This window comes from Parasteatoda tepidariorum, chromosome 3 (genome assembly GCF_982258835.1).
Source record: "Parasteatoda tepidariorum strain Cologne lab strain chromosome 3, Ptep-v5.0, whole genome shotgun sequence".
Lineage (NCBI taxonomy): Eukaryota > Metazoa > Arthropoda > Arachnida > Araneae > Theridiidae > Parasteatoda > Parasteatoda tepidariorum.
The window spans coordinates 100,623,670-100,649,111 of record NC_141757.1 but is presented as its reverse complement, the minus strand read 5'-3'; the positions used below and the strand labels follow the sequence as shown (position 1 = coordinate 100,649,111).

At 32.8% G+C, this 25,442-nt stretch overlaps 1 protein-coding gene across 4 annotated transcripts in view; it reads right to left on the bottom strand.

Moving 5' to 3' along the window:
- Positions 1-4,099: 4,099 nt before the first annotated feature.
- The window catches only part of LOC107454647 (synaptogenesis protein syg-2), a 386,382-nt gene continuing 365,039 nt past the window's right edge, over positions 4,100-25,442 (bottom strand). For all 4 annotated transcript variants that reach the window (XM_071183678.2, XM_016071899.4, XM_016071898.4 and 1 more), the window contains 5 exons: positions 10,681-10,809; positions 9,580-9,607; positions 8,574-8,659; positions 6,246-6,379; positions 4,100-4,751 (listed from right to left, as the gene is read on the bottom strand). In XM_071183678.2, coding sequence (XP_071039779.1) covers positions 4,617-4,751; positions 6,246-6,379; positions 8,574-8,659; positions 9,580-9,607; positions 10,681-10,809 — 512 coding nt within the window. In that variant the 3' untranslated portion in view covers positions 4,100-4,616. The remainder of the gene's footprint in view (positions 4,752-6,245; positions 6,380-8,573; positions 8,660-9,579; positions 9,608-10,680; positions 10,810-25,442) is intronic.

Genomic DNA, 25,442 nt, shown 5'->3' with positions numbered 1-25,442 from the left:
TGACTCTCCTGCTTTGGTAGTACCTGCGCGCGAAGTCAAGCAATTTATGGCATATTAGTTTAACGAGCACTGATACCGCGCACCCTCGGTCCCTACGAAGACATATCGAAGTGGTCACCCAACCTCTTACTTGGATGATTGACTTCGGTATCTTACTGGGAACCGAGTCTCTACGATCAGTTCACTGCGGGGAATGTATCAGTTGCAATATATTAAATTGAATGAGTTTTAAAGATGGAAACTTCTCTCTCAAAGCTCAGATGATAAAAACGAGTTGCACAGATCCTCTTCATCTTTCTCAACTAAAATAGTAGTCCTATCCTCCTTAGTCCCGCAGTGGACTGATCGTTAAGACATGGTTCCCCGCAGATCACCGATGTCAAGCATCACTGGCTGCTGTCAGTGTGCAGGTGGGTGACCACTTGGATCAGTCTGCGTAGGGATCGAGGGTGTGCGGCATTGGTCCTTGTTAAACTGTGCTACCGTAAAGTGCTCGACTTCGCGTGCAGGTCGTTGGGCTACCGAATCGGGGGTGCCATCCCCTCTGCTGAGGATCAAAATTGTGATGGAATGTCTTCGGATCATCCTCAGGGAAGTTTCCCAGACCGTCGCCAATAGCCCATTGTGCAGCAATAGTGCGACGTAAATGAACTACAACAACAACCTATCCTCCTTAGTAAATGTTCCATCAATCTGTTTCTCGCTCTGATGATTCCGATTCCTTATATGTGTTGTTATGCTCCGTAAGGTAAAATGGTAGATAATTCTAGACTTTAATTGGTTTCTTTAAAAATATATATATATTTTTTTTACAAATATTTACCATAGCTGAGTATTTGAGGGATTATAATTAGTTATCAAGTAAGCGGTTCCTCAATTCGCAAATTTATAAAATTAAAGAGAAAAGTAATTTTTAACGAACATCCAATCTAAGTTTAAATATTAATATCTTCGTTTCGAAGCTTTAATGTTTAAATCTCCATCTTCATGTTTTAATATTTAAATCACCGTTTTTAATTTTTTTTTTCAATTTTGTAACTCTAGACTCTTAAACTCTTATCTCCTAAATAAATAATCGTGAGCTAAATAATTTAATCTAAGGAAAGATTTGAGGTAATTATTTTCATCTTTTACAATTTAAAGATTAGAATATCTTGTAGAAAAAGCAAGTTTATTTCATTAAAAACAATTTTCGAAATTATTTTCTTTTTCATTTGGGGGAAAATAATTTTAGTTTACAATTTTTATTCAATATTCGAAATTAACTCTACAAAGGAAATAATCTTACTTTGCACTAAAAGTATGTTGTAAATCGTGCGTTAAGCGTAATTATAAGGAGGGTTTGAGCATGTTTTAATATTACTATAAAATGTAATTTCAAGGTGTACTATATTCGTTTTGCAATTCGACTTGTTTCGATTTGCGAACTAAATTAAGGAATCCTTCGATGCATACTACCCTCTAATAATGATAGAGATACTTTTAGTTTTTTTTAATCTTTTTTTAAACTTTTTTTAGAAATATTTAGAATATTATTTTATAACTTTAGAGTTGTTTAGGTCATATGATTTCTCGCACTTCTAAATAGATTTCAAAGGTTTGAGTTACAGACAAATTACGAATGAAAGCAAGTGTTTTTGACCACACCATGACAAAAAAAAAAAAGAAAAAAAATAGAAATGCGCCTCGTAACTTGTATCAATTGTTTTGGTTATCATATGCACTAACTGCGCAAAATTTCGTAAACCTAGTACAAATATTCTTCATAAATAGATATGGACATTTTTATTTAAAAAAAAATGCGTTTCTTGCTAATAACTGTTGAAATCCTTAATAATTTAAACAGACTTTTTGGAGAAACATTTAAGTGATAAAAAAAAAAATATAATTTTAAATTTTAAAAAAAATGTGCAAGATATGAGCATTTAAAGTGATCTTTTCATACTGCGCATGCGCGATTAACATTTAAAAATATCTTTTCATAATTTTGTTTTGAATCTCATTTGGCAAAACGATGAATAAAGTTGAAATTAAGTATAGTAAAAAATTAAAAATTTCGGGTGTTCAAAAATATTTGTTATCGTTCATATTCATTAATGGTCCCTCAAACCTATGAAAGTTTTAAACTTTCTGGATGAGTATGAGAAACCTTAACACCTAACGTTACCCTATTTTATTAAAATAAAAGTATTTTGTTTTTACCAATTTCTTGAGTAATATAAAAAAATCCCAAAAACTAAAAGTGTCTGTCAAAGTAGTCTGATTACACTGATACGCGAAAATTAGAAATGTTAACGTCTCGGGCATAGAATAGGTCGTTGAATAGGAAATAGTGCACGTTTCAACATCAGAAAGTAATGTCTAGCTTTGATTTATGGTAATCTGTGTTCTGTTTGAGTGGTAGTAGTAGTATTACCTAATTTATTCGAACTAGAGCTGCGCAATGTGGTTTTGGCGTCCGTCAGGGAAACATACTCTAGAGTGTTTTGAAGACATGATCAAATCACAATATTGATCCTTTGCAAAGGGGATGGCTCCATCGCTATGAAAGCTCGACGATTTCAGCTCAAAATCGATCACTATACTGTAGAACAGTTTAGGGAGGATCGATATCTCGCTCCTTTACAGGCTGATCTAAGTGGTCACCCATCTGCTCACTGACCGCAGGCAGTGGTACTTGACTTTAATGATCTACTAGGAATCATGTCTTGCGATCAGCCTATGATGGGACTGTTTCTTATTTGAATAGCGTTTGATAAATATAATATTTAGTTATCATAAATTATGTGGGTAATATGAATTAATGTTTAGCTAGGGCTTTGGTGAAAGTTTAAAGCTATTAAGCTTAGATAGGATTAACAAGGTGACTTTTTAAAATCTTTAGGCTCAGCTAGGACTCACGTGGTAGTTTTAAAAAATTGAAGCTCATCCAGACCTAAAGCAGAAACATAAGAAAACTAAAAAGCAAAGATAGGCACTCAGAGATGTGAGAAAAAAAATTAGCATAGCTGTGCATAATGTGCAGCTGGAGATAATAGTTAGGCTTAACTAGGCCTAAAAAGTTTGTTGTTTAAAACTATTAGGCTAAGCCAGGTCTAACACTGTTATTGCTTAAAACTATTAGGCTGCTGGACATAAATTGATGGTCATTTAAATTTATTAGGCCCAGTTGGGCCTAACATTTTAATTGCTTTAAATATTTGGGCTTAGCCAGAACTAATGTAAGAGGTTAAGGAACAATAAGTCGTAGCTAGGTAGGCTTAACAACAAGACAGAAGCTCAGCTAACGTAAAGCTGTGAAAAATAAATAGGCTTATATAGGCCTAACTCAGAAATGTGAGAAAACAAATAAGTATAGCTAAGCCTATTTCAGGGGCATGAGAAAACAAACAGGCTTAGCTTGGTCTAGCGCAGAGATGTGAGAAAACAAATAGGCTTAACTAAGCCTAACGCAAAGATGTGAGAAAGCGATTAGGCTCAGCTAGCCTAATATGGTGACTTAACAACCACCTAATATGGTGGTTATTCAGATCCCGTAGGCTTGGCCAAGCCTAAAATGGCAGTCATTTAAAACTATTAGGCTGATCTAAGCCTAAAATGGTGATAGTTTAAAATTATTAGGCTTAGCTAGGCCATATTTAGAGGCATGAGTTCTAGGAAGTTTTGCAATAGCCTAGGGTACTGTTCTAGAGTGACGTAACTAACGCAACAAAAGTACTACTACATGAATTTGATTTAAAAAATGTGGAAATATCAGAAACCACCATTAGATGGCATCATTAATTGTCAATTGTAACCGTAACCTTCTTAAAAGATGCTTGTTAAAAGACATCTGCATTTTTTTGTGTAGTAGTAGTATCATCCATTGTCCTGCATTCATCATGTTGATATAATATATTCTTTTTTGCTACTTACCCCTTTGACTAGTTTTTTTTCATTTGAATAGTTTTCCTGTATTTTAGGAAAACGAGATGTATTCACTAATAATAGTTTAACCAATCTTCAGTGTAATATTAAACCCGATAGAAATAATTGAAGTCAAAAAACCAAATAAATAAACCATGAGATGTGAGTCGTAAAAAAAAGAAAAACTCGAACATAGTTTCCCTGAGAAACTTTATTAAAAACAAATATCCATCATGGACAGAAGAACGTATACAAAAATAAGTTGTGGGACTAGGGACATTCTGCCCATATTCACAAAAAAGTGCAATTTTTTTTCTTTTTCTGTTTGGGTAATTGTCCTTGTATCCACAACATCCCATATAATAAGTATCTTATTTACAATAAAATATACACAATCAGTCTTTTCGTTCTCAGTTCATGATAGTTTTATTTATAGGAATGAAGTCTTTTTTTTATTTATTTATGCAACACAGTTGATATATTCAATGAGTATCTATTATGTCACTAACTCCGGGAGAGAATTCAGCTTCGGCACGTTGCCACCATGTCGATTTGATTGTTCAAATAAAGGGTCGTCTTAAAATGAGTTTATTGAAGAATCTCTGTGTCCCCGCCAACCTCCTACTTGGCATGCTTCGAACCTGACTGCGCATGATCACAAATGAGTCAAAAAAATGGCATATTTCTCAGAAATGGCAGCTCATATTGGACTAGACGTCGGTCTGAATGTTCTTGACATAGGGCCTATGTAGTGTTGCGCATTCATCCATAGGTAAGACTTTAACTCGTTTCTGTGGTGTGATATGTGAAAAGTCTCTTAAAGCAGCTTCAGATTCCATGTCCATCTAAAAGAAGAAAAAAACAGAATTATATTGATCATTTATGCTCCTAATTGTGTCGTTGTGACACAGTGGTTAAAATACCAAGCTGCAATTGTATAGAACCGGTGTTCTAACCTCAGTAAGACGTTGACCTTCAGATCGATAAGTAACAGATTGTCTGGGAAGTAAGTTCTGGCAGTGCGTAATGCTGACCTCATCATACCATTGGTCTCTAAATTGTGAAGCATTAACATCATTTATTCATTTATTTATGATACTAAACTCCGTGATTCCCCTGGTCGAAAACTGACTATTGAAATTCCTTGCTAACGTGATTCTTTTCGTTCCGAAAATGAATGTTCAACAAAATAAACGTTCAATACAACATCAGCGGAACGAGGATAGTTCCATGAAGGCAATATTGGTTGCATAAGCAAACTAATTTGTCAAACCTTAGTACACATTTTGACTGAATCAGTTTGATTGGGGTTCTACTAACATAGTATTTCATTCCTTCTCAGGATCAAAGGAGATAATATTGCTTGTCTTGAAACAGGTATATTTATTAAAAAAATGTTAATTGAGCTCATTTTTAACTGTGTTTAACAATTTTAAACTGTCCAAAGATGCAGATCTTTGGATAGTCTGAAATTGTTAAACGCTGTTAATACTGTTTGACACAAAAATGTTTCAAAAGTTCAGTTCCAGTTTTTTTTTAATATAGAAGCTTATATGATTTTCATCAGAACAAACTGCTTCTTCTGCGTAATTTTTAGTTTACAAAACTAAGTTACGTGAATTACAATGTACGGAAAACAATCTGAGATCAGTTATGATGTACGACAGTCAAATCACAAGAGATTTGATAACAGTTATTTCGTAATTTCTATACATTTTGAAAATTGAAAAAGTCCGAATTTTTCATCTGTAACACGGTGGTTATGTGATGTAGTGCCAGTGAAGTGTGCTCAAAATGATTAAAACTGTTGCCGTACATAATGTTGAAAATGTTCATTTAGTATAAGCTCCCTTATTTCCTCTTTCCACTTAAATAAATATTTGAATAGAAATGTAATAAAAATGTAATAAAACTGTATATATATATATATATATATATATATATATAGTTAAATTTTTTTCATTGAAATGACAATTCTTACAAAATATGCATTGGGAAATCGCTTATTCCGCTCCAAAGTTCATTTAGTGCAATTTAAGTAGACCGATGTTGAGCAAATGGGACCTACATTTTTCGATTTACGAATAGAAAATTGCTAATTATTATTTTTTATTTAATTTGTAATATTATAACTTTCTTTTACGGAATCTTTTAAGTATTGAAAATACGAGTTTTTATTACATAAAGAATTATTTCATGCGAAAAATAGGAGCTGGACTGTTTGAAAAGTCTGCAGTCTTGCGGATGTTTACATTTTGACAAGAGATTTGGGGTTACTTGCACTGGCCATGTGTTTAAGGATTCACCCATTCCTTAATATAGTAGAATTTGTAAATTACCTGTCTAGGCCTACTAATTGTTGTTATAGTTTGGCCTAATCCATTCACTCCCATAAGCTGCAAACTAGCTGCATCTGTTAAAAACTGTTTATTTAGACCTTCTTCTGCACTTTGCTCCGAAGGAATGCTCACATCTGCACAAAATTTATGCATACGTTATTGAAAACATAGCTCAATGATAATAAAGTAATATTAATAATCAAAAATATTATACTTATCAGCCTTAGAACAAGGGAGGCACTAAATGTTTATAAGATTTGAAATACCAGAGATTAAAATTCATTTAAACACATTTTCTCTGATTGAAATTCTGCAATTATTTTTTTTCTTTTGCAAGTTTATTGCAAATTAACGTAATTTTTCGAAATATTGGCGCAAATTCAGTAACTTCATTTTTAAAATCTGTGGTTGCTTCGTTGCTCTTGCGATTTCTTTTCTTTTAAAAATAAACTTAGTTAACTAAAATTAAACGAAGTTAATTTAATTTTTTTTATAACCGAAGTTGAGAAGCTCTACCATTTTTGGGTTCAGGAATATCAATAATCAATTCCGTCGCCTTGTAATTTTGAACACAAGGGTGCCCCTGGATCAAGTATTGGGATAAACCAGCTTTCGTACTGGACTTTTGACCGAACAAACCTGCACATTTGTTACATTGAGAAGAAAACCTCCCATGGTTAGCCAGGCGGCATGAGGAATTTCAAACTCATGTTCCGCCTGCCATTGAAGAAATTTTTACGTCGGGAACATAGCTTGTATCGAGCAGCCATCGAGGGGATTCATGTCTGAGTCTCCTCATTGGGGAGTGATTGCTCTATGAGCTACAGCAACTTTTTTAAAGTTAATTTTAATTATTAACCTTAATCGAATTACAATATGATTTTAATATTTACACTCATAAAATATTCAAGCTTTATAATAGGGTTGAAAAACGCATGATCGTTAATGGTAGAGCGAAGTTCGCGGGTAGTTAAACGTATAAAAATATTTTTAGAAACTCAAATAAATTATTTCATAAATAATTAAGAAAATTACTTTTAAGTCAAACCAAAAAATTAAAAAAAATCCTTATTACCAATTTAACATTTAATACGCATCGTTATTAATAAAAAAGGATGGGAGTAAATGCTTAAAAGTAATTGATTCGGAACTTTTGTAGTAAAAATAATTCCAGTGAAAGGACGGTGCATTTTTAAAACTTCCCCTTAAAAAGATTAGTGAACGCTAATCTATTAACTTTAAATTTTTATATATGAACAAAAAGCGAAATTCATTATTTCTTACACATAAAATATAAGGCAAGCGTTCAGTACAAAGAAGCTAGAGGTATTTAAAAGGAATTAAGGAATCAGAATATGAAGAAAAAAACCGATGTTTTTAAGAAGGGAGCATTAATTAATTTCAAGAAAGGATATACCTTATATCCACAAAAATACTCCAAATTCAATTATTTAGCCTTTTTTATAAAAAAAATAAAATAATAACTTTTTTTTCGTGTTTGCTCAGCATTTTGTTTGTTATTGTCAAGTAACGCTATTTTGAAACTCATATAACTCCAAAACCGTTGGGCTTAGGGTTCTAAAATTTGGAGCCCCCCCCACAACCGAAGAATCTGTTAAAAATTTAAAATTTAATTATTTCGTAGGAGAGAAAAGTTTGAAAAATTATTTTTTAACATTAGCCATTGTTATAAATAAAATGATTCTGTTTAAGATTTTATCACACGCTTTTGATGTTTAATTTTTTTTTCACAAGTTCAGTCATCAACGTAAATGGCACGTGGATCGGTATTACGTCACCGCATCAGCGCTTCTAAAATTATAAGAAATCACGTGTTTATTTTAACTAAAGATATGCCTTTAGAAAGGTGTAATTTTTGCAAACACAAAATGAATTAGAAGAAAAAGTATGAAGTAAAACCGCTTTCACTATGGGTTTGCAAAAAAAAGTATTAAATAAAATTTTGCGCGTAACTTTTAAAAATCGAGCTTAAGAAGTTTATCTTAAAATGTCTTATAAAATTTAAAGCACGTAGAAAATCGGTGGTTTTCGCACAATAATAACAACACAAAATAAACCACAGACTCTTTTTCTGCTTTCTTAAAATATTTTATAAGAAATTCTCGCAACGCATTTTGAGATAAGTTTTGAATAAAATGACTATAATTTCTGAAAACTTAGCCGTAACTTTACCAACTCGATTTTCGTAGGTTACACTTGTTTATTTCAGTTATTTATTATACATACCTATAGAAAAGATGTTTTTTAAAATAATTAAAGTTATTTTATCAGCAAGTCTATTAATTGAAATATGTACGAAATTAGTACCTGGAATGATATCTGGACCTTTTTCTTCACCTGGACTTTTACTTGCCTCATTAAAATCATCGTCTTTGGTCAAACCAGGCTGAAGTCTAAAAAAAATTTTTTTTTTTTTTTTTAAAAATAATCGAATAATTTGACGTAATACTTTTCATTACAAATGACTAGACTAAAATAAGCAACAAAAAAAAGCAAAAAAAACGAGTATTTTTCTCACATTTTTTGGAGATTTTTAAATTCTATAATTTAGAACCTTATACATTAAATTTTATTAAAAAAAACAAACTATAATATTTACAAGTAAAAATAAATATTAAATTGAAACGTTGCGTGTATTTGCTTTGTCAAAACAAACTTTCTAACAGATAAAATGAAATTATTTAATGTTTGGTTCCTTTTTCTTCTTTTCACTAATTTTCAACACAATATGGCAAAAAGTGTTTAAAATCATTTTCTTTTCTTTTATGGATTTGCATGCAATATTCTTTCATACTATTTTGTTAAGAATTGAACGCAAGAACATACTCAAAAGTTTCAACCTTTGCAATTCAGTTCAAATCTTTAAAACTCTCATTAAATCTTTTAAATTATATTAAATTTTTGAAATGAATATAATTTAAAAGATTTAATCAGAGATCAGATTCGTATATTGCATTTTGGAAATGAAGTACAATATGGTGAATTCAATCCAGCCCCAAACGAACACACGATTTTGAGGAGTTTAATACTTCCTTTGCACAAATTGATCTCAATGGTTAAAGTTTGCGAAGGCTTTATCTCACTTTTATATTAATTTGTGGTAACCCATGAGAGCAGTATTATTATTTTTGTATTAAGTATTATCGAAGCATAGTGTTTGACTTTTGCTCCCGTATTCGAAAAATATATATTAAGGTTTGCCGCTACAGAACATCCGGTATATTCCGGTATGTATAATATAGGAATGATTTTTAGTCTAATATTATAAAGAATAAACATATTGAAAAAATTATTTCATTCAAAAGATACTCACTTGTAAGCCTTCCTTGCCAGTATTTGACCTGAAAAATTAAAGCACTCTTATATTAGATATCAATGCTTAATTTCTTTTTCTTTTATGAAATTAAAAATACGTTAAAAGTTCTACTAAAATTTAAATATATTTTATACATTTATTACATGTTATATAGTTTAGAAACATTGATTTTAAAAAAATGAATGGTAAGGTCAGAGTAATGTATGAATAACATAAAGAAGTTTTAGTTTTAAAACATCTCATTCAAATTTGGAAGTAACCATCAGTTGAATTTTTCTTTCAAATTATCTTTGTATTTTTTTAAGACTTATATATTTTTATATTAAAAGTACATTAGTATTGCGCTTCAGAAGACTCAATATTAATTCTTATGATATCATTGTTAAAACTAGTCAAAAAGATTCATTTTGAAAAATCATTAACACTATCTATTGACTCACTCATAATTATTAAGATATCATTCTTAAAACTAGTTTGATAATTTTATTTTCAAACATAATTAACTCATTATTAACTGTTGTAACATGACTGATAAAACAATTTTCCGAAATTAATTTTAACAATTAAAAAACTCTTTCAACATTTAAGAACTTGTTTTTAGAAATTATAGTGATTCATTATCAATTCTTATGAAGCAATGTTAAAAGTAATTAAAAAAAAAATATTTTGAAAGATCATTACGGTTTTATTAACTGATTAATAATGATTATGAGATTTTTGTTACAACTAATTGGAAAATATTATTTTGAAAGATCATTGAACTAAATTAACTCATCAATAACAATTATTGTATGACTATTAAAACTAATTCAAAAACATTTTTTTAGAGAAATCATTAGTGCTCTACTTACTCAATATTAATTACCCTTTAACTGTTATAAATTAGCATGAAAATGTTTATTTTATACGTACTAGAGGTTTTTTTTTCAAAATTTTGATCTATTTTATTGTTTTACTGAAACATATCCTAAATAATGTCTTTTTTTCAGCCGCTAAAGCGATCTAACACTTTGAAATTTAAGAAATGTGAGTTTTCAGAATCGAGCTGTTAATTAAATACTATAATAAGAGTTAAAAATAAAAGTTCAGTCAACAAACCTTTGTGCCTTTCATGTCTTATTTTGCACCTCATAGCGATGACAACTATCATGGCAACGAAGACAAGACCTGCCACAATGGACATCAGCACAATCAACACTGGACTAAAACTGACTTGCCACACATTATCTAAATGCATAAAGATAATATACAGATAATGACTCAAATGTGAAATGTAATCATATTCAAATATAGATAAAAGGATCGTTATTCCATAGACTAAATTCGCCCTCTCTAATATTTCATAGAAGATCTTAGCAATATATCGTGAAATATGGAAAATATTTAGACATCACGATAACAATATTTCATTAAGTATCATGGTGCCGATAAATTATCAATACGTCGTGCATAAAATGCATAAAATAAATATCTAATATGATAATATCGAAAATTATCATTAAAAACAGTTATCGAATACAATGGTATTGTGATCAGTATCGAAAACTATAACTGTTGAATACATACGGTGTTGTTACAAGAATTATCAATAACGATGAGTATAAAACACTATTATTTCCTGTTTATTATTGACAACAATAAATAATATATAACGATAATTATCGAATAAAATAACACCATGATTATTTTCAGCAACGATAAATATAAAATACAATGATTAAGTGAGTTAATCGATAACGCAAATTATATAGCATAGATATCATTAGAGACAGCAAAAAATATCAAATACTATAATTTTGTAATAATCAGAGATAAAAATAATTATCTTATACGAAAAGAGCATAATCAATATTGACAATGATGAAAATCTAATGCAGTGATTTTGAGACTTTTCTATAGGGATAATTATCAAATTCGATATTATCACGAGTGCTGATAAATATCATTAGAGCATCAAAAACCTTAATTACCATAAAATCGATATAAATTTGCTGACTTGGGAAAATATCGCAATAATCCGTGAAATGGTATTTTCTGGTTATGTATCGCGATAATCAAATTTTGATACATCCAGATTTTGTAAGAAATAAGCCATACAATAAAAATCAGATTCCATAAACCTAAATACAGTTTGCCCGTAAGGTCATGGTGTACTTTTGGCCGGTCACAATAGAAAAGTTTTCTATGATTTTTCGGGCACACTTTAGTTATCTGAGTCCCCATAGTTGTTCACATTAACTGTTAAAAACGTTAGAGCGTATTGTCTGTTGAAAAAGTATCGAACCAAAAAGTTCTCGTGCGTAAAAAAATTGAATTATTACAACTTTATAGTTTCCCCAAAAGCTATTCGGACTTCACAGCGCATGCATGACAATTTTCCTACAATTACTCTTAAAAATTCTTTACAATTATTTCCTACCATTGCTCAAGGACAAGGCGTACTAATATTTGAAAAAGAGATTGCCAATAGATGTAGGCAGGGCCGGATTAACCTATAGGCACACTAGGCACGTGCCTAGGGCCTACGAAATTCAGGGGCCTACGAAAAACTTGGGAGAAAAAAATTTGTTGACAAAAATAATTTAGCTTTAAAAACAAGAAGTGTATTTTGCACAAAATTATGAAGATACAAATAAAAATATAATATTTTTCGGTAATAAATTGTTTTGCAGAATCTTATGATCTAATACAGTGGTTCCCAACCTGGGGGCGATCGCCCCAAAGGGGGCGATAGAGCTTATCAAGGGGGCGATAATCCATAGGGGGGCGATCAGGGGGCGACGAGTATTCAAAAGATAAAAATTTATAATAATATTAATAATAAAAGCTACTTGAGATTGAAATTGAAAATATATATGAAACCTATCGTTCTGGTGTAGACAAAGAATTATGATAGTTAAAAATTAAAAAGTATTCAAGTGCATGATCGTTTTCGTCATACGTTTTGGTATCGCAGGCGGAAATCTGATAAGTCACTCTGTTCCTCTGAGCAATAATACTGTTTCCATGCGCATTGATGAGATGGCCGCCGACGTTGAATCAAAACTCATCAAATTTCTGAAAGAAGGTAAATTTGCTTTGCAGATTGATTCATCAACTGTGATAGATAACAAAGCTGTTTTAGCTTACGTGAGATTCATAAATGAGAGTAAGGAGATTAACGAGGAAATGTTGTTTACAAGAACTTTGAACACAGATACAAAAGGATCGTCGATTTTTAAATTGGTCAAAGATTATTTTGAGGTAAAAGAAATTCCCCTCACAAATGTAAGTACTTGTGCAACAGATGGTGCTCCAACCATGTCTGGTTGTCATACTGGGTTTCTGGATCACCTTAAAAAAGAAGTACCGGAAGTTATCTCACCATTCATTATGTCATTCATCGTCAACTTTTGGCTGCGAAAAATTGGTTATTTCTGGTATCAATAAAATAAAAGCTAGTTCTCCTAATAACCGTTTGTTCCGAGAACTTTGCCATGAAAATGATGAAGATTTCGAATCCTGCTCCTACATACAGCTGTGAGATTGCTTTCAAAAGGAAACTGAGCCGTTTCTTCGAATTGCTGGATTCGGTTACTGAGTTTCTCGACACCACTGATCCTGTTTTAAGTGAGAGTTTGAAGCAACGCAAGTTGGAAACTGCGTACCTCACTCATAGTTTTGAAAAAATGAAGGAAATCAACATAAAACTTCATGGAAATAAAATGAACATTATCAAGGCTAAGGGAATCATATCTTCATTCATCGCCAAGTTTGATATCCACAAGTCAAACATTGGTCGCAAAGAGCTAATGCAATTTCCAACTCTTAAAATGTGTTCAATGGCAGATATCGAGATTCTTGAAAATAAAATCTCAATTTTTACTGATCACTTTGATCAGTTATGGAATCAAGATTTAAAGATTTGATGAAATTAGAAATTCCAGATTGGATATTCGATCCTTTCTCTTCTATAGTTCTGGATAAGCTCACTTCCTCTTTTAAGACTGAGATTTTAGATTTGAAGTATGACTGTGAGGCTTAAGTCGTCTTTAAGAAATACGGTTACGAGTCAGCTTGGGTAAAGCTTATGGACACTTATCCACAATTGTGGAAACAAATTGAGCCGCTTCTCATCTCGTTCCCGTCAACATATTTAGTGGAGAGAAGATTTAGTTCTGTCTTCCAGCTGCTCACAAAGCAAAGAGATAGGTTGGACATTTGCTTCAAAGGAGGCCCGGCCCGCGTTTAAATCTGACTAGCATAAAACCTGACATTCAAGTTTTAACTTGAAATACACCAAGCACAGGGTAGTCGTTGAAGTGGTAAAAATGTACTTTCTCCATCTTCATTTTTTTTTCTCAAGTTTTAGTTGTTAACGTTTTAACTTTTTCTTGATTACATTAAAATATGAATTTAAAAAAATGTACTTTTGTTTTTATTATTCTGTTTTAAATATCATTTCTTTTTGAAAAAAAAAGATGCAATTTTTTTTAATTAATAAAAATGACAGGATAAATGTGCCTCCTTATTTGCATTACAATTTAAATTAAAATCAAATAGCATAGCATATTTTCAGTGTTTGGTTGCTCACAAGCAACAATGAATGGTTTTTTGAGAAAAAAGAGAAAGGGGCGATATGTGTCAGCCAACCCCAAGAGGGGGGCGATGGTCCACAAAAGGTTGGGAACCACTGATCTAATATATTACTTTTTTGCGATTTTTGGATTCAACGAAATCTTGTATTATGCTGTCGAATTCCAAACTACGCAAAATGTCGTATTCAATAGACATAAGTGCGAGCGATGCCAAACGATCTTGATTCATTGTTGAACGCAAATAATTTTTTATCAATTTTAATCTGGAGAAAGATCTTTCTCCATCTGCATTTGATCCAAGAATCGACAAATATATTCTTAATGCAATGTGAAAGTTAGGAAAAGTATTCACAAGTTTATCTTTAATTTGAGCTTTCAGCATTTCTTGTGCAGATTTATGTTCATACAAATTTGAAAATAGTGAAAATTCATCTACAAAGTTTTCCTCTAAATCGGATGAGTAAATTTTCACCAAATTTTGCGCTTTTAGTTTAATCTTAGATTCTGACAAATTTTTGTGAACGTGAAAACCGAAATTATCGTACAAATCACTGTAAGCTTTACGCCTTTTAGTCATTTCTGAAATTAATACATCCAAAATGGCGTAATACGTTCCTGACAAAAACATTTGTCTTGGATTCGAGTTTGAAATTACTTCTTGTTCTACTGTTTCGTCGAAAAATCTCTTTCGTTTCCGTGTTCTCTTTATTTTATATTCAGTATTCGGCAAAAGAACTTGTGCTTTCGATTCTAATTCGTCGAACGATTTTTCAGTGCGCATGTTTTGAAAATGTTGCAATAATTTTGTCAGGATCCTGATTCCTCTCCCACGCATTTGATTGACCCCTTGACCTGAGGGTCAGAGGGTGAAGGACACTGCAGGTGTCGTCCCCTACATTTGGGGGTGGAGCAAAGGACTGTTTCTTATGGGAAAGAGGATTTTTTAGAGATCAGTTTTGAACGCAGGAGAGATTAGCTTTGAACGCAGAAGAGTTGAGTTTCGAGTTGAACTATGCTAGAGAAAGCATGAGAGAGAAGGGAGCAGCAGCGCTCCGGAATATTATATTCTCCAATTCATGTATCATTTTGTAAATAATTCTATAATCAAGAATTTAGTAATAAATAAGCTAAAATTGAAATAATCCTTGGTCATCCTTATTGAGGAGTCTTTAAAAACGAACCAAGAGACAAAAGGTCTCACACAAATGTCGCAGCCTGTCAGGATGGAAGGAGGACTGCTATGCTAAGGAAAAGAATCATCGCCGATGCCCACTATGAGAAATGCCCAGTAAAGAGTGTTGCCTCATGGAGTCAATCTTGATAGAAGGATGCCTACGGAAATGCCTAGTGAAAAAGATTGCCTGAAGGAAAGGGTGACGGTGGACTGACAACATCGACGGGACTATTATCGCCGGAGGCGATAGGCAGCCAGCGCTACCCCCCGTGACCGGTGACCATAGAGTGTGGTTTCAACATCGACTCTCTGACAAAGAGGACAATTGAAAAGATAATAAAGGGAGGTAAGCTTTATCTCATGCATGAAAGGATAAATTACACGCTCACATTTCTGGGTAGAAGTTTAACAAAAAGGGTAGTTAGTTAAGGGGATAAGTTTATTTTGTTTTGGTTTAAAGTCAACCTGATGTGTTATTTTATTTGAGCTTAAGGGATTGGCCAGTTAGCTATAGTATTGTTTGTGTGATTAATGAGTATGATTATTATTGATAAATATAATAAGTAATGATTTGATGTTTTTTTTTTAAAGTAACCTAGTGGTTGGTTTGTTAAGAGTGTAATTTTTTTATTGCTTTATTAAGAGTATGTATGAAAGAAGAAGAGTATTGATTTAATAACATGTAAAAAAGTGTAGGATTATTTAAAGATAGTGTTTTTATATGTCAATAGCGAGCTGAGTAAACGAGGCTCTTGGTTTATTATTATTTAATAGTGATTATTATTTATAATGCAGTCTGTTAAAAAAAATTTTGGACCGGAAAAAAAGGTCAAGGAAGGGGTTTACTTTTGTTTAAATGATGAAAGGGTTCATTATTATGACGGTAGAATCTATGAAATTTAAGAGTTTTAATTTTGGGGAAAGTAAAAGTGTATATTTTAGGTGTAACAAAAGAGTACGAAATTGTATTATTTTGCAATGAAAGTGGAAAAGAGTAATTTGTATTTCTGTGCATTAAGAAGTAATGTTTGAGATTGCATGTTTTGAATGTTGCAGGATACAAATTGTATTGTATATGTTATGTTTACATGTGAGATGTTAAATTTTATAATAGAATGTCGGGGTATGAGTATAGGGGATCTGAATGTATGAGTAGGGGAGCTGAATCGAGAGTGTCACTAAGTTTCCTTTTTTTTTAATTTTATTGTTAAATAGCATTGTTTTTTTGGTGATTAGGGAATTAAGTTAATACTGTCAGTATGAGTTTTCTTCTAACAGCAAAAAAGGAAGATGTGATAGTTCTAGCTGACGAGCTGGGGCTAACGGTTCCCGAAAACGTCAAGCTGGTTGAGTTAAAAGCATTGATCACCGGGAGTTCGGATTACGATGAGCAATTTACTAAAGATGTTTTAAGTGTGATTGAAGAGGATAGATTAGAAAAAGAGGAACGGGAACGGGAACAAGAGGAGTGGGAACGGAAACAAGAGGAGTGGGAACGGAAACAAGAGGTATGGAAACAGGAACGAGAGGAGTGGGAACGGAAAGATAGGGAACGTAAAGATAGGGAACGTGAGCGACTAAAATTAACAGAAGATAGGGAACGGGAGAAGCAAAAATTAAAAGAAGATAGGGAACGCGAGGATGAAATAAAGAGGCAAAAAGAGCACGAACGAAAATTAAGAGAAGGTGTGAAATGGGCGCTAAATAGAAGGATACGTGAACTGGAATGGTTAAAACGAGAACGGGAATATGATTATGAGCGGATAAGAAGTGCTATAGAAGGGATTGAGCTGATAACAAAAATTTTAATGAGTGACCAAGATGAGGAAAGTAAAACCCAGGATTGTAACCCCATAGTCAATTTAAATGGATCGGTTGGATGTTTAGGCACCGTGGAATCAGCGGAGAGGCCGGAGTCCCGAAGGTTTGGTTTTGGATTTGGAGGAAAGGAGGTGAATGTGAAGGGTGGGGTGAGACAATTTCCTGAATGGAGTGGTCCGAATGTTAATAGAAAGGGTAAGTTTCCGCATGAATCGCAAAGGAAAAATAGTACTAGCTCAGGAGAATGGTCCCCGAAATGTTATAAGTGTGGAGAGGTAGGACATTTAAAGAAGGAATGTCCGAAAATTACTAGATTTACTAGCTTAGGAGAATGGTCCCCGAAATGTTATAACTGTGGAGAGGTAGGACACTTAAAGAGGGGGTGTCCGAAAATTAATAGATTTAGGTTAGATCTGAAGAAAGATCAGGCTAAGCAAGATTCCGTAGAACGCGTTAGTCACGAAAAGAGGGTGAAGAAAGATGGATCGGATTTGCGTAGAATCGAGGTGGTTGAGGAGAAGTCTTGTTTCTCAAAAATAATATACAGTGTTCCTAAATTAAGCGTATCAAGGCAATCTTTAGATCCTGAAGAAAATTTTGAGATAGGGAGATGGTTCTTTGTAAATTCAGAGATAGGCCCTGCTGTAGAGGAAAAGCTCAGTAATGTTCCTAGTAACTGTGGGATAGGGGAAGGAATTGTAAACCCTAGTGAAAAAATCCCAGGAGTGGTCAAAAGTGAAAACGAGGTGACTGTGATAAGGTCAAGGGAGTTTAAAATATTAGAGGAGCAGGCTTTTGAAAATGCAGGGGATGAACGGTGGGGAAAAGAGTGGGAGAAAAAGATGATCTGTTCTGAGGGAAAAGAACAAGAAGGGAACAAGGGGATTGAGACTAAGGACACTGACCTCGCTTGCGAGAATTCGGACGGGAGAGGAGTGCGAATCACTCCGGGGGGTCTCGAGGTGTTGGAGATGGAGTCAAACGGGGGAGGGGACGAAGATCCACCATGTATTTTAATGAATCCGGAGTGTGGGGAGAAAGTAGGGGGTGGAGATAAGGAATCACCCTTTTCTCATAGCCAAAGACTTAAAAAGGAGCAGGTGCAGGGCTCCGAATTTGAAGGAATGTTAGAGGAAGTGAGGGAGGATTTTAAAGGCAAAGAAGTTTGTGGTCAGCGAGGGGTTGAAGTGAAGGTTAAAAATCCAATTAACGCGTTGAAGAGGATGGAATTGTCCTGTGAGAAAAGAAATGGAGATCGCGAAGGCGCGATTGAACCTAAACCTCCAGGGGTTGCGAGGGGAGTAAAATTGTTTGGGTATCATTTGAAGGATTTGTACACAGCTGCGAATTCGAACACTCCCGATATCAGAATTAAAACCCGTAAGGTGCAGATGAAAATAAGGATTGGTTTTCAGAAAGGGGGGTCGGGAAGGAAAAGTAGAGCAAAAGAGTTAGCTAGTCACTTAAGAAATCATGGAGGGGGTGGTATTGAACGAGTGTTAGATGGGATTAGGTCAATGAACTTGAAGGAGTGGAGTTTTGGGCAGTTTGGACGGTTAATTTTGTATGCTAATTATTATTATTTGTTAGGCAGAAATTTTGGACATGACTTTAAGGATTTTATTTTGATGGAATTTTATAAATGGATTTTGGCATGGATATTTTATTTTTGGCCTGATAAAAGTGATTTTAATGCTTTGATTGTAAAAATATTAGGTTCTTTTATGCTATGTTTTGATTTTGTATTTATTAGTTTGTCAAGTGTCCTAAGTGTAATTTTATGTTTATTAAGGTATAATGCGGCCAATCTCTTTTGCGCACGGGAATGTGTGCGTGTAATTGTTTTTTTTGTGCAGGGATGGGCTTGCATTGTTTTTAGGTTTCACTTGTACGACCAGGGAAAAAGGTCGAACTAGATGAAACCGGGGGGGAGGTGTCAGGATCCTGATTCCTCTCCCACGCATTTGATTGACCCCTTGACCTGAGGGTCAGAGGGTGAAGGACACTGCAGGTGTCGTCCCCTACATTTGGGGGTGGAGCAAAGGACTGTTTCTTATGGGAAAGAGGATTTTTTAGAGATCAGTTTTGAACGCAGGAGAGATTAGCTTTGAACGCAGAAGAGTTGAGTTTCGAGTTGAACTATGCTAGAGAAAGCATGAGAGAGAAGGGAGCAGCAGCGCTCCGGAATATTATATTCTCCAATTCATGTATCATTTTGTAAATAATTCTATAATCAAGAATTTAGTAATAAATAAGCTAAAATTGAAATAATCCTTGGTCATCCTTATTGAGGAGTCTTTAAAAACGAACCAAGAGACAAAAGGTCTCACAAATTTGTTCTTGTATTGTTGACGCGAAGTGTTTACATAGTTATCGATCGAACTAATCTTAATGGTATTATCGATATCAACTGCAATATCGGCAGTATGTCGGTATTGCAGATAAAGTTCGATAAACAAATTTGTAAATTAAAATCCATATTAATAAAATAGTAAAAAAAAATATGCAAGAAAATTTTAGCATATATTTTGAAAAGAGGGGAGGAGTGGGGGAAGGAGGGGAGTTCCCAAAAACGGCTATGCCTAGGGCCTACGAAAGGTATAATCCGGCTCTGATGCTTAGGGCCTACGAAAGGTATAATCCGGCTCTGGATGTAGGCCTAGCTCAAGGGTTGAAAGCAAAAAAAGGTTTAGAGTTACGGTTAACGCAAGACAAACACTAATCAAACTCTCTCTGTTATAAGGAGGCTCAGTACACGTAAGAGATTAGTTCTGGCTAAGTAATAAAGCCTCAATTCGCAAAAACTCGAAGACTAAAGTTGAGCACGAGGTTTAATAAGATTTTTCTCCTCCCGATTTCGAGATTGAATATGCCAGATTAAGGCCGAAATTCGGGAAAATATAAAACCTAAATGTGCGAGGAACCATGAGAAGTAAAATATAATAAGATAACTTATTTATGAGTAAAAATATGTAAGAGTTCTTTATAATATTTTATTATACTATTTTTCTCCTTAGTAAATTAACGAAACGCATGCTTGAATATTAAGCAAGTTTGAAATTGGTAAAATAGCACATGTATCATGTTAAAAGTACATGTACTTATAACGTTATGTATAGTTAATATATATAGCAATGCATAATTATATGTAGTTTTGCTATAATATATATATAGTTATATATGGTTATATTTAGTTTAAAGTACGAGTATTTATCTTGAGCATCGAGCTCAGCCTGAGATCGTCTAATTCCAAATCAACTTATGCAGTTGAGCAACTCTTATGAGCATGAGTTCATAAAGATTACCTATATTGAATTTTTTCATTTCCACAGAAGTTGCTTTTGAAGAAGTTTAGAAATTTGGAATGTTTCATGCACATTGTAAGATTAGAAGAGCGTCAACTAGTTGAGAACGTGATATAATTAAGATGAAAAGTTAGACTAGTTAGAGTTCACAATAACAAACAATTCTGGAAATTATAATTCATTAGCAATTTTTAAAATAATTCATACCCTCAGTTAAATGAAAAGAAAAATAAGTTTGTTGGTTTTTTTCTCCTGGTTTGTCCAAATAATAACTTGGGAGGAAAACCAGATTTATTTTTGAGCAAACATTTCACATTTAAACTATAATTCACTAAAACACAAAAACATTTTTCTGTAGTTATTCAGTAAAAGCATGAAGAAAAGAATAGAAAAACAAATCACGATAAAACTTAATAAAGCTTACTAAACATTTTGTTGGATTAATAATTATGCAGTTTCCATATGCTTACAAATTTAAAATAAACAATAACACTACCAAGTTCAAATTTTTAGATGTCATTGAAATTCTGCTACGTATGCAAAATTATTTGGAGAGACATGTTTATTTCCACGAACCGAGAATTCCCCAGAAAAGAAAAACTGGCAATAAAACCAATTAATTGTTAGCTTTTTTTCGGGAGATGTAAAATATGTAGGACTGCCACGTCATCTTAACAATTAACGTAATGTACTGAGCATATTAGCATAGCTCTCAAATCTATTTTCAGGCGAAAAATTCTCTTGTTGGCTATGTCGAAACTTCTTTCTTCCAAAAGCTCCGAATATCTATAACAAATTTCTTCACTTACTTTTTGAAGCAACTAGCAAAAAGTTCTAAGAACGTCGTCTACTTTTGCTATTTTCTATCTATTTATTTTATTTTTATTATTGTTAAGGTTAACCTTCGTTTTTGACGACTCTTACGATATAAACAGGACTGTTAGCTACCTGAAAATATCCTATTCCTAAAAATAGGATTAAAAAAAACAAAATGGTTTTTTACTGCCAGTTTTTCTCATTTCTGTACATCTTTAGCTCTAAATTATTTTCATGCCAGAGTTCATTATTTTTGTTACATCATTTTAGAAGAAGAAAAAAAAACGGTTGCATTGAAATTAATGAGCGGTAATGAACGTTTAAATTAATGTCAGGTGAACTGAAAACTAATTTTTCATTATCTCAACTTTGTTAAAACCTAAAAATAGATGCTTTAAGAACTCGTAGAGTTTCACAAATTATTCAACACTATTGCAATAAGTTAATTCTAAGTTTCCACCATAACAATCAGTCATAACCATATCTCTCGGGGTCAAAGAACATTTCAGGCAGCCAATCGGGGTTCAAGAATGAGGCCATCGAATAAAGAATAATTCTCAATCAGTGCAAACCTAATCAAGAAAAGTCATTAAATTCCACACGCACCATAGAACATATGACACAATTCTAACGTTCTTTTTCCGAAGTTCCCGTATGAAAGTTATCGTAAGAAAAGCTACAGCAGAGATCGTTTATTACCTTTTACTTTTTCTTCCTTCTATGACAAATAGTATCTTAATGGCGGAATGGCGTGTCTCTGTAGTAGTCATTATTAAAAAAAGGTGGTAGTTATCAGCGGTTTTGTTCCCTTGTTTATAATAAAAGTCGAAACTAAAGAACCGCCTTTTGTTTTATTATTATTATTATTATTGATAAAGAATGGAGTCTCAAAATATTCATCTGGAACAAAAGTTTGTTTACGAGATAAAATATGAGTTATTATATGGAAGGACCGCCACATATTTAAAATGCATAAGAACCTATAGAAGAAAAAGTATATTGGAATAAGGAAAATCTGTCACTTGGCAGAAATTCTAAAACAAATGTCCGATATTTTTTTAGACTTCTTTCATTATTTTACCCGACTACTATTCTAGCACATTAATTTCTATTTATACCCAAATTAATTTGAAAACATTAAATGGGCAAAAAATGTGGTAGTATCACAATTTCCTTTATTCCATTTATGCAAGCAATTCACATGTGCCGATATCAACCAGTAATTCAAAAATATGCATTTAGAGTATGAATTAAAATTTTAATGTCTGTCAATCATATTTATTTTTTGCCCATTTAAGTGGTGATTGCAAATTTTTTTTAGCTTCAACAAAATCGGGTTAAATAACATGCTACTACTTTTTTCATTTTTGATAATATTTTTTGAATCATATATTACATTCTGGATAGTCTGGAGACATATATGATCCTTTAGAGCATTGTCATCATCATCATTGGGACGATACAGTTGGGGTGGGCCTTGGCCTTCTCTAAAATTGTTTTAAAAGCCGTATTAATAGAGTCCAACTATCGAAGTTTTGGATGTTCTTTACTAGTACTGTCGAGAAACTGCGATGAACAATCTAACTTTAAAATTTTAACTGTAACTGTAGCGAGGCGGAAGTTTTGTAAACAGTAGGGGAATGATCGCCTCAGAGAGAAGAGGTTGATATGTAATGCTCATTTCAAAAAAGCTTAATGTTTCGTTTTCAATTATGTTTCTTGTTACGTTTTGTGTTAAATATTAAATGTTTTAAAAAGAAATAGTTAATTCCTTTAATGGCAGAACTTGTTACTTTTTATTATTGACATCTTTTTATTTTTACAAGAGTAGCGATCCTTTTTAAAGCGAAAGAAAAACATTTCCATCTTCTCACCGGGAAAATTGAAGAACAACAGAAATTGCAGGTAAGGTAATTTTGCCTTTACCTTTAATTAAGAATTATTATTGAATTTAATTGAGTTGATTGATAAATAATTTATTTACATGGCATCCCCGCTGGGACAGAGAAGACCGATTAGTTTTTCTTAAAAGATCGTGTATTTATCGAATTGATATATAATTTAAAAAGATGTCGGCAGATGAGAAAATTAAACAGTTAAAAAGAAAACGAGGTTCCTTAAGAACAAGCGTAACTAATACACTGACTAAATTAGATGCAGAACTTTCGAAAACGGAAGATATAAATGTCAGTGTAATCGAAGAAGTAATCGAAACATTAACAAACAAATTTGATTCTTTGAGTTCTGTTGATAAAGAACTAGAACCACTCTTCAACGATGATGAATATCAATCAGAATTTGAAAAAACAGAAGAGTATCAAGATAAGGTAGTTATTTCTAAACTAAGAGCAAAAAAGAAAATAAATGAAATGCAAACGTCAGTAAAGAATATGGAAAGCGAAAATATAACCTTACAACGTTCAATAAATAAAACAGAAATAAACGAATCAGCAGCAGAAAAGGTGCGCATTCAACTCCCGAAACTGAGTATCGCGAAATTTTATGGTGATGTCAGCCAATGGCTAACCTTTTGGAATAGTTTTGAAACAGCGATACACAATAATGAATTATTAGATAAAGTGGACAAATTTAACTATTTGAAGGCGCATTTAGGTGGGTCTGCTTTAAATACGGTTGAGGGTTTTTCAATTTCAAACGCATCGTATGATTCCGCAATTGAATTATTAAAAGATAGATTTGCTAAGAAAGATTTACTTATTCACACACATATGAGCGCTATTTTAAATATGCAACCGTTGAAAAGTTCAAACGATATTCGCGCGTTTAGAAAATTTTATGATAATTGCATGACACATATACGCAGTTTAGAATCATTAGAATTAAAACCGGAAAATTATGGAAGTGTATTGTGTCCTATGTTGCTTAAAATTTTACCCCCAGATTTAGTATTAGAGTATAATAAAATCGAAAATGAAAATGTATATTCAGATATAAAAGAGCTTTTAAATTTTCTTTCGAAAGCATTAAGTTGTAGAGAACGCTCAATTCAGATGAGTGCAGTAAGTGACCTTGGAAATAAATATCAAGTGGATCGGAGAAATCCGAGACACATCAGTCGGCACCATAATGAAGAAATAAATTTCTCCCCCTCTAGTAGAAAGTTAAATATTCAATCACGTGAAAATGAGAAGCCGAAATATACGGCAACAGATTTATTGAGCTCTGAGATGAAACAGAACAGGAATAAAAAATCTTTCTGTGTTTTTTGTGAGGAACCGCATGATTCAGCGAGTTGTAAATTAGCAATGAGTTTATCGTTAGAAGAAAAAAAGAATATTTTGAAAAAAAGACGAGCTTGCTTTCGCTGTTTAATTATGAATCATAGGGCGGATCAGTGTTATTCAAAAATTGTTTGCACATTTTGTTCGAAGCGCCATGCATCAATAATGTGTTATTTAAATCATGATTTAAAAGGGAATGAATCCGATAATTTTGATAATAGTAATAAACTTGTTGAAAGTAGTGTTTTAACTAATAATTGTTGTTCTAATGAAGTTTATTTACAAACTTTAATTGTATATGTTCATGGTCAGAATTCTAAACATTTAGTAAGAATAATTATTGATTTGGGTAGTCAAAGATCATATTGTAGTAAATTTATTGCTAAAACAATGGGTTTAAATTGCGTTGGGGAGGAAACTGTCACCCACGGACTTTTTGGAGGTATTGAAAATACTGAACAACATAAGCGGTATAGTGTTAAGCTAACTAGCCTAGATGATAAATTCAGCTGTGAATTTGACGTGATGGATCAGAAGCAGATTTGTGCTCCTATTCCTAAAATAAGTGATTCCAACTGTAAACATGAATTAAAAGGTATGGGTATTTTTGCAAGTGATATCGAATTAAAAGGGAATACTTGTTTATATGAAAAAAACCCTAATGAAATTCACATACTTATTGGGGCAGATCTTGCAAGTACCTTGCTAACGGGGAATATTAAACATCTATCAGGAGGGTTAGTAGCTGCTAATACGCGTCTTGGGTGGACAGTGCTGGGAAAATCTGTACGAGAAAATACATTTAATACTCCTCAGTTATTACTAACTTTACATGTAGACTATGCTAAAATATCGGATCTCTGGGAGTTAGATTCGTTAGGAATTCACGATATGAGTGAAAAACAAACAAAAACAGAAACCCAAG